At 43.0% G+C, this 12,177-nt stretch overlaps 1 protein-coding gene across 1 annotated transcript in view; it reads right to left on the reverse strand.

Annotated features, from left to right (window-relative positions):
• Positions 1-5,585: 5,585 nt before the first annotated feature.
• Positions 5,586-12,177, reverse strand: part of cacna1ha (calcium channel, voltage-dependent, T type, alpha 1H subunit a) — a 102,902-nt gene continuing 96,310 nt past the window's right edge. The window contains exons 33-37 of the mRNA XM_070923038.1: positions 11,118-11,276; positions 10,716-10,859; positions 10,313-10,481; positions 7,889-8,046; positions 5,586-7,793 (exon numbers count right to left, since the gene is read on the reverse strand). Coding sequence (XP_070779139.1) covers positions 6,330-7,793; positions 7,889-8,046; positions 10,313-10,481; positions 10,716-10,859; positions 11,118-11,276 — 2,094 coding nt within the window. The 3' untranslated portion in view covers positions 5,586-6,329. The remainder of the gene's footprint in view (positions 7,794-7,888; positions 8,047-10,312; positions 10,482-10,715; positions 10,860-11,117; positions 11,277-12,177) is intronic.

Here is a 12,177-nt window from a genome sequence, read left to right on the forward strand (position 1 = left end):
AACAGTAAGAGGACCAGTTCCAGACGATCTGAGAGGTCTGGACGGTTCATAATGGAGCAGCAGACCAGAAATGTATTTTGGCCCTAAACCAATGAGTGCTTTATAAACCAGCAGTAATATTTTTAAATCAGCTATTAGACAAACAGGAAGCCAGTGTAAAGATCTAAGAACTGGAGTGATGTGATCCACTTCCCTGGTCTTCGTGAGGACTCTAGCAGCAGCTTTCTGATCGATTCTTAAACGCATGGATAGGTTTTCCCAAATCCTGCTGAGACTTAGGTCCTTTAATTATTAATGTATTCTTAAGGTGATAATAGGCTGATTTTGTAATTATCTTAATATGGATGAGAAAATTTAGGTCTGAGTCCATGACTGCATCAAGACTTCTGGTCTGGTTTGTGGTCTTTAACATTAGCGCCTGGAGGTGAGCACTGACTTTTAATCTTCTCCTTTGGGTTATTATTATTATTTTTGTTTAATCTTTGTTTAACTGGAGGACATTTTGGCACTTCCAATCATTGATTTGTTCAATGCACTTACTCAGTGCTTGTATGGGAGCGAATGGATTGTAGAATATTCAATGACTGTTAAATGACTGTTTTACACTATTTTAAGTCCTCCTTTAGTGACTTCACAACTTGAAAGTTGAAGCAATGAAGCCTGATGTGAGAATAATTTACCTGGTTTGCAAATCACAATAAAGGTAGTGGGTGATTTCCTTGTCTTGTTAACTGGAGATTAAACAATCATTTTTTTAGTGTAACCTGTGAAACTGAAGTAAAATTGTAATGGGCTCCTCAAAAGAGGGATTTAAATTAGCGTTCAGCTTTTTTCATGTAACACATTGCCCACTGGTTTATCCCCATCATACAAGCACACCGTGGACTGTGAGGACTTTTTCTATTGATTAGCATATGTTGTGGATACTCTGGAAATATGTCACACAGGTACCACCCAGAAAGGGTATCTGATTAGGTATTACTGTAAAAGATGTGCCTCTCTTGTGACTGCCTGTGTCCAGGTAACCGCTAGTGTGATTCTCAGTCCCTCACTTTGCTGAAAGCACATCCCTCATGTTTTTGATCATGCAGACACAAGAGGAAAACAAACTTACCGTCATAGTGCAACATCTCAAGAAATTGCGTGAGGAAGTGTTTTTCCTGAAAAAACTACTAAATATTAAATAGTGTGAACACAACTTAGAGCAAAGATAGAAAAGGAAAGCAATAGCTAGTAGACATAACACTTCATGTTGTTCATTTCTTTTCTTGGCAGACTTTAATCAATGTTGGCCAGTAAAGAATTGCAAGTGTTGTTCCCAATTGTTTGTAAATGGAATAAGCTTGGATTTAGTTTAAATATCTGAAATGTTGAAAAAGCACATAGTGCACACACAAGAATATCTGGGAACGTATAAGGTGAACTTAGGTCCAGATCACTGGTCAAGTTTTGTGGTTTGGCCCAGTTTGTCCTTTAGATCACTTTTTCAACCATGAAATCATCATGGGGTTGCTTTAGACCTTAAGGTCACTTCCTCCTTTCATCTACAACATTATACCATCAGACCCAATCTTTTTCCATTGATGGAATTTGTCCTTTGCTGACATCCCGACATCAGTGTAGAATAACTTGTTCTCTTCTGCTCTCATCTGCACCTTTTTAAAAAATCTTTCAGTACTTGACATCCCACTTTACGGCTACACTGTGATCTCCCATACAGTGACAGCTAACCCAAACACCCGAGTGTGTCTTGAACAACAACTTGGTAACAATTAACAGTTATCTGAAAAAATGTCCAGTCAAAGTGAAGACACTGTGGATATCTGAAAAATATGTAGTGAGGAGGTTCTCACTAATTTGTATGGTATATTATTGGTGTGTCTTTTACACTACACTTTAACACTTTTACACCTGACTAATAGCGGATTTTGATATTCGTCTGTTGAAGAAGCACTTAGTGCACAGATATTGATATTTGAGTTATTTTCTTTCTTTTGTTTTAATAATTGGCAACGAGATAAGTGTAACAGTGTAACATCAAGTTACATTGTTTTAAGATTTTTAAGAGTTGTAAAATAAACTTGTCAAACTTGGCTCTCTGTTTCTGTACTTCAATTCCTTGTTACGTATCTGCCGACATAAACACTAATACGGACATATCTGCAATACGCTAATATTGGCGGATATTTGGCCCTGGATGGTTTATCCATCAGGCTCTAGTAAAAACATGAATCATGAATGGGTAAATGAACACCATCAACATAAGAAACAAAGCAGACAACATGTATCAGGAATAAAAAAATCTTGTATTTTTTAATTGACAGGGAAACATCCTTCAGGACAACGGTTGGTCATCACACAATAATCAGCAACGATACAATGTAGAGAGTCCGACTGTGTGTCGAGCCTTTAAACACCTCCCCTGTCCCCTCCTTCCCCCTCTGTTACAGGGAATAATGGAGGGCTTATTATTGCAGACACGTTGGCTCTCCTCTGACAGACAGAACACACCTCCTCCCCTCCTTGTAAGGCTTGGGGGGTCTGGGGGTGGGGGTGCCTGGGCCAATCACTGAAGGGTTATAAAAAAAAGAAAGAAAGAAAGAAAACACAAGGCTTCTGATTCATCAAAGTCAAGTTCTATCACAGTTTGAACTCTCTGGAGCCTGGCACCGTGGCGACACTCGCGTTGTGACAGGAGCGTGATCAGCCTCACTGCGAGGCCGGACCAGCTCAGTGTCGGAACCAGAAAACACAACTTATTACTATCCTTATCTGTCCCTTACAGAGCATCAGGGCTGAGGCTACTCCTACGTAAAATATACATCAGTTAATTAGTTTCACCGTCACCAGAGTTCTACCATGTTTAGAGTATCAGGAGGAAAAGTGAAAAAAGGTTCACCTCGACATTAAATAACGTTGGTTCTGAACAAAAAAGAACCAGCTAGGTTTCCATTTCTCTCTATAAAACTGTATAAAGAGGAGCTCTGTCCTCATACAGTAAATAACCACCCAGTATTGCATTGGACAATAAAGAATAGGGTCATTTAATCAGTATTTTATCAGATACCAATTAATCAGAGCCCAGTGCAATTAGGTAGTCAATCTACAAATGGAAACATCTGAAAATGCAAATATCAAAATCTCTAAAACATCCAGATGATTCTTTCCCAAAAGATTTTTTTTTCTTAAATCAGAACATGCAATAGTCAAAACTGTTTCCTCAAAAACAGGATTTAAATACTGAGATCCAAAGATCTGTAAATCGTAAGAACAATTAAGCAGTCACTCTACCAAACTGTGTCGATTAATATGGCAATATGCTGTAGATCGGGGTTGTCTGCACCAAGTCAAATAAGAGTGAGACAGAAAGAGGCTGTCCTCAGACAACTTAAAACCTCCCATCGCTGACAATCTGTGCAGGACATGAAACAGGACAAAGCAGTTACACGATAACGGTGTGTTCAAGCACATACTGCAAATGATTTTAAACCAGAGGACGACCAACTGTGCCATGTACAGGAGGGAGGACAACATCTCAGAACCCAACATCAGATGTGCTTCTGAATGTCAGAACTGGAAGAAGAGTGCTATCAAAAGATGAACAAGCTGCGTTCCTCAGCAGCAACATTTTCAAATAGCGACTTAATTCGGTCTCTGCCTTATCGAACTGCCAAAGATGACAACCAATCACGGGGCTGCGCTACACAAAGGTCAAAGGTGTCGACCTGTGGCAAAATGAAGCTGATATACAATTGTTTCTTTCTTTTCTTTAGCTTTTTCCCTATGTTTTATAATCACAATGCTGCCCCCTACATGCATACTGCTTGGGAGACATAAAGCTGATGAGAGTGTTGAAGGAGAATGATAATCTGATGAAAATCTATGATAATCTTGACAGGGTTTCAGCACTCTCTTGCAGCCTTTTAATGGTAGTTTTAGCGTGTTGTGAGGCCAATTTTGTATCTGAAAACATAAAAATGCATGTACTGACCTCACCCAGTGAATCAACCACAAATATTTAGAATTTGGTTGGCAACACCTATGAAGATAGATACAGGTTTCCATTGCACAATTATAAGAAATACTGGGCCTGCAGGTTAGGATTATGGTACAGCATCAAAGCACTTTGGTTTTTGCTCAGATTACTGAGGAGTTGTGCATGTCTCATGCTGATCAGAAGAAGATAAAGACGCCGTCCCAGCCAGCTGCCTTTAAAAGGGGGTATCAGCACCCAAGTAGCTTACAAGCAATGCTTCTTGTGTACCTGTGTACTGTGCACAAAACAGAATAAAACACACATTGTGCTGTGTCTGAATAAAGGTATGGCTTTAAACATTCAGCCACTGGAAAGAAAATGCTTGTCATTATTTGTCATTCACACCTCGGGGGTTTCATGATTCCATTCCATTTAATTTGACGTAACTGATATGTAGGTAACAAATACGGTGTGTCGTCTCATGCTGATCTAATCTGGTGGGTTCAAAATAAAATGAATGGAGCGATAAATGGGTTATTGAGTCCTCAGCAGAGATGCATGTCACTCTTCGGCTTACAGTAACACCATCAGCGGGTGGGCCTGAGCTTTTAGAGAAATCTACACTACACAGCTTCCAGCCACACCCGTGTCACCGCAGCCACACGCAGGGGGCAAGTACCTATAGTAGCATGAACACTAGAGATAGAAATACTCTCAATCATCATATAAAAATGGGTTTATATCATATATAGTAGTTCTACAGTATGTACGAACACAAGAGTGTGGTTGTTGTATGTAGTGTGGATGTTACTATATTTTTTTACAAGTATATATTATTATTATTGCACTCTGGCTACACATATTTAGTAAGTTAAGTTAGTTTGGTTGTCTTTAGATGTACAGAACACTAAGTGGTGTCAAAGCTGATCCAGCTTGAAAACAGCTGTAGAAGGGGGGCTCAGTGATGGCAGGTCATATCTTTTCTTTTTTCTTTTCTTTTTTTTTTTTACGAGGATAATACTGGATTTTGTTGGTTTTGTATATTTAGCTGCTGGCAAGTTGTTCTTTTCTAACTTATCTGGAGAAATAAATACATACAGTACAGTAGTGTTTTTTCTGTGTTGCATACAATTTACTGTATTTTAACTCACTACAAGGGCAAACCCATCGTGATTTTTTTTAGAACAATAGCCACATTTAGATTTGAATTTGTGGAGAGACAGCACATTTTAGCCAGTAGTCTCACTGTGGAAAAACATCTTCAAATGACGTTGGCTTGCATCACTGAGCCCACTTGTTAAGACTGTTATTTAGACATCAAACACATAGAAATCTGAGACAAAGCTACAGAAACACATCACACCCCCTGTTCTTGCCTTTCTCTTTTTCAAAATAGAAAAATAAAATCCCACTCCTCAACCTCAGCTAGCCTGTTGAGAGGAGGGTTATCTCCTTCACTGCTCTCTCCGTTTTTGAAAAGAAACATACATTCACAAGAGGACAACAGAGGAAAAAACAAGCAACTTGAAATTCAAATTTGTGTGCAAAAAACATTTTAGATCTCTATAAAAATATGTGCATATGGATAGAGCTATTTTTAATCTCACCAAATACAGTATTTTCCTTTATTTACACTGCACAGATACACAGATAAACATACACTACAGCTCTGCCCTGCTCCCCCTCTCTGTCGTTGCAGGCGTAAGAATAACATGGCCGACTTCCATGACAACAGATATGACAAAACTCGCACATAGGAAAACGCAGACACGCTCACTCACACACACACTTCTGCTCTGATCAATGTGATCGAGGAGCAGAGGAGGGGCAAGCAGAACTTCTGTAGAAAACCTGAAGTTGCATATCCCACGATTCCCCCCCACGCTCGCATTTCACAAACCACTTCCTGTAAAGGTCAGTGGTTATCAGCCAGACGCTGCTTCCTGATTGGCTCACGTGGGTGGGGACAGTGTGTCAAAAAAAACTTTGGCTACGGAGTTAGGTGGCTTTAGTTCTGGTGTGTTATCGGTATAAGTCCCAAACACACTGTGTACAGTGGGTACTGTTTGACTGGTACAGCCTCAGTGGATTCTTCAAGCTGGGTTTAGGAGAATGGATCCATTGTCTGTTATTCTCAAACGGGACTGTACCAGCGTCTCTCTAGAAAGAATAATTCATGTCTTTTCAGTATTCATCTGAACAAAAACAAACAAAAAAAAACCTCTCCCAGTAAACTTCTTTCTCTCATTTTCTCCCCAGCACCAATCTCTGCCGAGGTCAGCCGAGGCCCCTCCACTCCAACTTCAGAGATTTTGGATCACTTCATTCACTTCCTGAAGGCATTGCTCAATGTTCATTGGGCGGTCCTCCGATTCTTTGCACTGAATGCTGCACCGCTTCCCAGTCTGTTGTCGAAAGGGGAAGAGCAGGTGGCTGTATCAGCATCTGATAGGCCAGCTGACAGGCCGCTCATGTATCTGGACTGTGGTTGGTCGAAGGTGAACTGGGGAAGGGGGATGTAGTCCCCTGTGAGAGGGGAGTGCCTTGCAGCAGGGGAGAGGGAGTGTGTCTGTGAGAAAGGCATTGTGTTTGGGAGCAGGGGTGCATGAGGCTGGATAAAGATGTTTGGGCTGATCGGGATGTGTGGGTGTGTAGGTGTGGACGCATGCGGTGGAGTGTACGTCTGAGTGTGTGTCGGGGTAGATGCACACGATGGCGTCAGTGTGTGTGTTGGCGAGTGTGCTTGCAGCGGTACGTGGATAGGTGTGAGCACCGTGTGCATCGGGGAGTGCATCTGTGGACGCATCGGTGGATCTGAGACGTCTTGTTGGGGCGTGTGCGTATTTGGCTGTGTGTGTGGGGTCAAGTCATAGGACGGTGTTCTGCGTCTCAGCATCATGCTGCAGTCAGCCAGTTTTGGGGGTGAGGCAATTTGGGGGTGTTCCCTCTCTGAGGGCGGGTGGATGGATATACAAGGGGGACTCATCTTCTTCTTTCTGTGGCCGCCCCCGACTGACTGCACCCTCACAGGAAATGCCTGACCACCTTTTTCCAACCGGTGGGCCTCACGTATAAAGGGTTGGTCGTCACCGGAGATGACAGCCTGTGGGAGGCAGACCTCGATAGAGTGGCGCCGATGGTCGTCAGGGTAACCGGCCGACAATGATGACGGCTTGTCCAGGAAGCCCTGTTTGTCAACGCTCAAACCCTTCCTAAAGTCACGGTCCTTCAATCCTGCCCCAAGCAGACTGAGTGCGCTCCTCGAGGAGGAAGGCGGTAGTGGGGGAGGAGGAGGGGAGGAGGTGGAGTAGGAGTCGAGAGCGTAAGGGGTGGTGTAGGGGGAGAGGGAGTGGCTGCGGCCGGCCTTCCCTCTGCTCTCCTGCCCTCCTCCCTCCTCATCTCTCCACCTGTGGCGGGCTGAGCTGGTGATGTGATAAACCTCCTCATCTGCCGGGTCGCAGAGGGAGGCAGCGGAGGGCGGCCTAGGTCTCCGAAGGCTGGGATGGCGCAGGGGAAGACGTGGGGAGGGAGGCGGAGGGAGAAGAAGCGAGGGGGAAGATGGCGGAGGAGGGAGGGCAGAGGGGGAGCACAGCAGAGGAGGCAGGCGAGAGGGAGAGGGAGGGAGCGGGAAGGTGGAGGGAGAGCAGGGTGGGAGAGAGAGAGCTGAGGGGGAGGAGGGAGGAGGGGGAGGCAGGGGAGATGGGGAGGAGGCATGAGGAGAGAGGGGAGAAGGGGAGGGGGGAGGCAGATGGACAGGGTTGGGCCTCTCCTGTTGCTCAAAACCCTGGTACTCCACAGAATCCACTTTAACTGCCACCTGCAACATAAAAACACACCACAATAAGACGTTAACACTGTTATATGTGAATGTGTCTATGCAACTATGTGGGCAGCTGAGATGGGGTCTCCCACCTGTCTGCACAAGGCCCGTGGGGAGGGGCTGGGCGTGGGCGGGGCGATGCGGGGAAGGGTGAGGGTGGGAGGGGACCGAGGGTGAACGGGGGAAACGTCTGGTACCTGCAGCAGCGCGTGACTCTCACATGGCTGGGAGTGGAGCGACGTCACGGAGCCTGAAGGTACAAATGTCAAGTATTAGAATCACACACGCGATACAACCACATGTACACACTCTCAATGCAAACACATGCACGTTTTGCAGAAAACACATGCATAATTGGCATGTACAAACACATACAGACTATTTCTATGGGGTCATTTAAAAATAGCATATTGGAACAATGAAAAGTATAATATCGCTAACACTTTATTTTGATAGAATATTTGAGCAACATGAGGAAACACTCAATTAAAAGTTTGAGTTTGAATACATTTACAATTGCTTCCAATCTGCTATCAAAATAAAGTATTTTCTATATGAAAAATTGTTAGCACATTCAGTCGGTTGCTCATCAAAGCAGAAATGTTATCAGTAAAGTAGCAGCACCGAGCTGATTGTCAGGGATAGAGTCATATAAGGCCAGTTTGCTGGAGGTCACATTCTGCATTAGATCCTGGTTACATTAACAGTCTCATGCATTAAGAGGCAGCGTTAAGGTCCTGTTGATGTACAGTGTCAACGCGTCATGGCGATCAAGTCCAAAGTAGTACAACTCTAAATTAATGTGATTGTAAAGAGATGAGGAGGAAGCAGCTCCATCATACATTCAATCTGTGTTTATTTAACTGCTGTGCGATTGTGTAACCAGGGTCTCAGGCAGTCAGTACGCCTGTGAGTTCAGACGTAATCACAATAAAACAGGTTAAAAACATTGCTGCATAGTCAGAGTTAGATTAAACAAGTTCTCTTTCAGGTGGTACTTTCAGGCCAAGCTGTAAAGCCACTTGATTATAAACCTGCCACTTTTAATCTTAAATAGCGAACAGACAAATCACCACAATGGTGATGATTAAATTTTTTTTTTTGTATATAGCTTTCTGACTTCGCAGCTTGGCCGTTAAGTAAACCGTCATTCTCTTCGAGTATTCAGCCATTCCAGAGCTGAGCAGATGAGCCTGTGTGAAGGTTGCAGAGGTTCACATTTATCAGCTCATCCACTACAGTCAGTACCTTGGGACAGAGCAGGGCCTGTCCACAGCCTGGCCACAACATGCCATTAGAATCTGACTGCAGATAAAACAGTGCTCGTCAGTGCTTAGAGTCTCAGCATGTTTTATTTATGTTCAATTTATCTTGCGTCTCGTTTTGCCTTGTGTTTAAAAGACCCAAGCCGGAACTGGAAAGAAAAGCACCACGGATGTTATGTAATGTAATGTTTGAATTTACAGAGGATGATTGAAAGATGTCAATATGACTATAATTGATGTCAAAAACTACATCCTGAAGAGAAAGGAACATTCGAAAACAAATCAGCGACAAGCTTATTTGCTAAAGCGGTGAAGGATACAAGAAACTTTCCAAACTGTTGGACTGACTCTCATACTTTTCTGTTGACATACTATCCTGCTGTGGCTCTAAACCAGGTTCGCTCTCGTACCTCCTCCCACTTGATTAGCACTCCTTCAGTTTCCCAGCAGCAGTAAGTTCAGCTAGGCTTTCTCTCTGCGAGAGCCTGCACCTGTGCCTGCCTCTGTCTGAGCTTCAATCTGCGTCATGACCTGGTCATATGCCAAGACTCATGGAATATGTTGTTAGTTGATTGCTAGCAAAATAATCTGCAAACTGTGCATAGTACGATTAACATAATAAACATCCTAAAGAGGAATTTGTGGACTTGCTTGGGACTGATTGGTTGGTGTCTACCGCCGTGGACTGACAACTAACAATGCCATTTTCATATTTGTCAGTCTGTGCATCATGTCTTGATTACGGTGTGTAAGTAATAGCTGTTTTCCATATCCCCTGTTAAAAGGATTGTGAATGTGAGGTGTAACATTTTGGAATAACATGAACTTCTATCATTCAGTCCCATCTTTAGCAGTGGTCTAAAATGCCCTAGAAATTTGGGATTGGGGCTTTAATACCACTGGAAACATCATAACACATATTTATCTCACATGTAGTTAACAACTAGACTGGGGGACCCAAGACTCCACACAAACCACATACTTAGACTAACATACTAACAAATCTTCAGTCATCTTTCATTAAAATTTAATCACAGCATTAGTCAGATGTGGCTGTAAGCATTGATTTTAGTTTAGTGATACAAACATGCATGCATCATGGAGCAATCTTAGTCCATGTGAAGTCTATTGAATAAGTAACAGTGTCTGTGGGAACAATGTTAGCGGCTGTCTAACACAAAGAAAAGATAGAGCACCCAAACTTCCTGCTGATCTCATGTCTGATATTTAAATCCTGAGCAGATCAGTTACCTGAATGCTGGTGCTGGGGACTAAGCTCTACCTCCTCCAAAGGGTAGGGGGCGCTGGCGGGCCGCACAGGTCGGAACATGTAGCTGTCGTTAGGCAGAGAGTGCATCCTGGATACAGACATCTTCCTTGGCGACAGCAGGTCCTGGTCACCGTACTGCATCTCTTCCTCCTACGGGGGGAGACAGAGACCACACAGCTCCTGCACTGACTGTGTCTTCATGCAGTAATGCTGCCTATTGCAACACATCCTACCATTCATGAATTAAACGAAAGAACATATTCAGAAACACGTACCACATGCAGCCTACTCTCACCCATTACAACCCTAATTACACTTCCGGTGTAGTTTCAGGGTTAGTCAAGTTTCCTGACTGAATAATGAGTAAGCTAGTGTCCTTCCTACCTCTCCAGGTGACTGTGGACATGGCCCCACATAGGTCCCTCCCACTGAACTGTTGTTCGAGGTTGTGCTTAATTTGCGTTGCTGCCTCTCCATAGCCATTTCCAAGGCGATCTCTGCATCCATCTCTGCATCCTCTTTAGCCTCCTGCAAAAGTAGAAGGTGTTTCACTTAACAACCATATTTTACAGTATATGTTGATGTCCATCAAAAAAATGTAATTTTAAGTCCAAAAGGGGGCAAAACTGTAATGAGACAGTAATTCAGTAATTCGATAATATATGAATGTCACGTGGAAGTACATCAAATGTATGAGTCTTTGTTCACACATTCACCCGATGTGTTTATATACTGTCCGTCCACATTTGTGCACTTTCTTGGTCTTAGCCTTTCCAGTTACTGTACCTTGTTGCTTTCCTCCAGATGTTTCATCAAAACAGCCACCACCACATTGACCAGCACAAACTGGGCCATGAGCACAAAGGTGACAAAGTAAATTGGAGAGACCAAAGGCAGGTAGGAGAGACAGTGGCGTTCGTCTGGATGACACTCCCTTAACGTGTCCTTCAAAGACACAGAAACATTCAGAAAGAAAGAGTGAAGCAGAGCGGTTCACACACAAACACACATCACCAGTTATTACAGCTGGATATGTCCAATACAACAGAGGCTATATTACAAAAGCTTTGAAATCTTCACTGTTTAGAAACCATACTTATATGATATGAAGCCTTGTTTGGAAGAATTTAAGTAGAAAGGACAGTGGGAGTGATGTAGAGCAGCAGAGCGTGTTGAAGAATCAGCTGCTGTTACTTTGTTTGCCCTCTGGGTGGTGACATCCACATATCTACATCTGCATGTGTGCACTGCTGCTGCTGTAACTCAGCAGGATCAGCTGCAGTGCAGGATGGCATGTGTAGAGCTGATCTGACAATAACTGAACAGCACCCTCTTGTGGGGAATCTGCAACTTGCTAAATGTGATGACAAACCAGTTCCATTAGGTGCTAGCATCTACAAATTAAATACGAATGTAGAAGTTTGTTTTTTAAGATCTCAAGTTATAAAACAGTGTGCCTTTAATGATGCTACAGAAGTTTAGATAAATAAAACTCCAACACTTTATTGAACAACCCTCTCCCTCCACCGCTCCTATCAAAGTAGATCCCAATGGTTTACACTTTCGAATGATTCCTCTCTGTGTTTTGTCTCGCCTCAACATCCAGTGTCAACAGGTATTCATCACATCAAGGATGTAACATTAGGGCACTGATGCTGTACATCCAGTGTTTGACCATTTTCTTCTGGAATGAAACCAAAACATAGCCAAACTGGAAAATGATGTGCACCTCTTTGACATAAATAGCCAAATACAAAAATGTGGGGGTTATGAAAAAATAAAATTAAGGTCAGGGGGAGAGGGGAAACGTTTATATAAATTAATGTTTAAAAAAAAAAAAAAGGGA

Source organism: Enoplosus armatus, chromosome 17, assembly GCF_043641665.1.
Source record: "Enoplosus armatus isolate fEnoArm2 chromosome 17, fEnoArm2.hap1, whole genome shotgun sequence".
NCBI lineage: Eukaryota > Metazoa > Chordata > Actinopteri > Centrarchiformes > Enoplosidae > Enoplosus > Enoplosus armatus.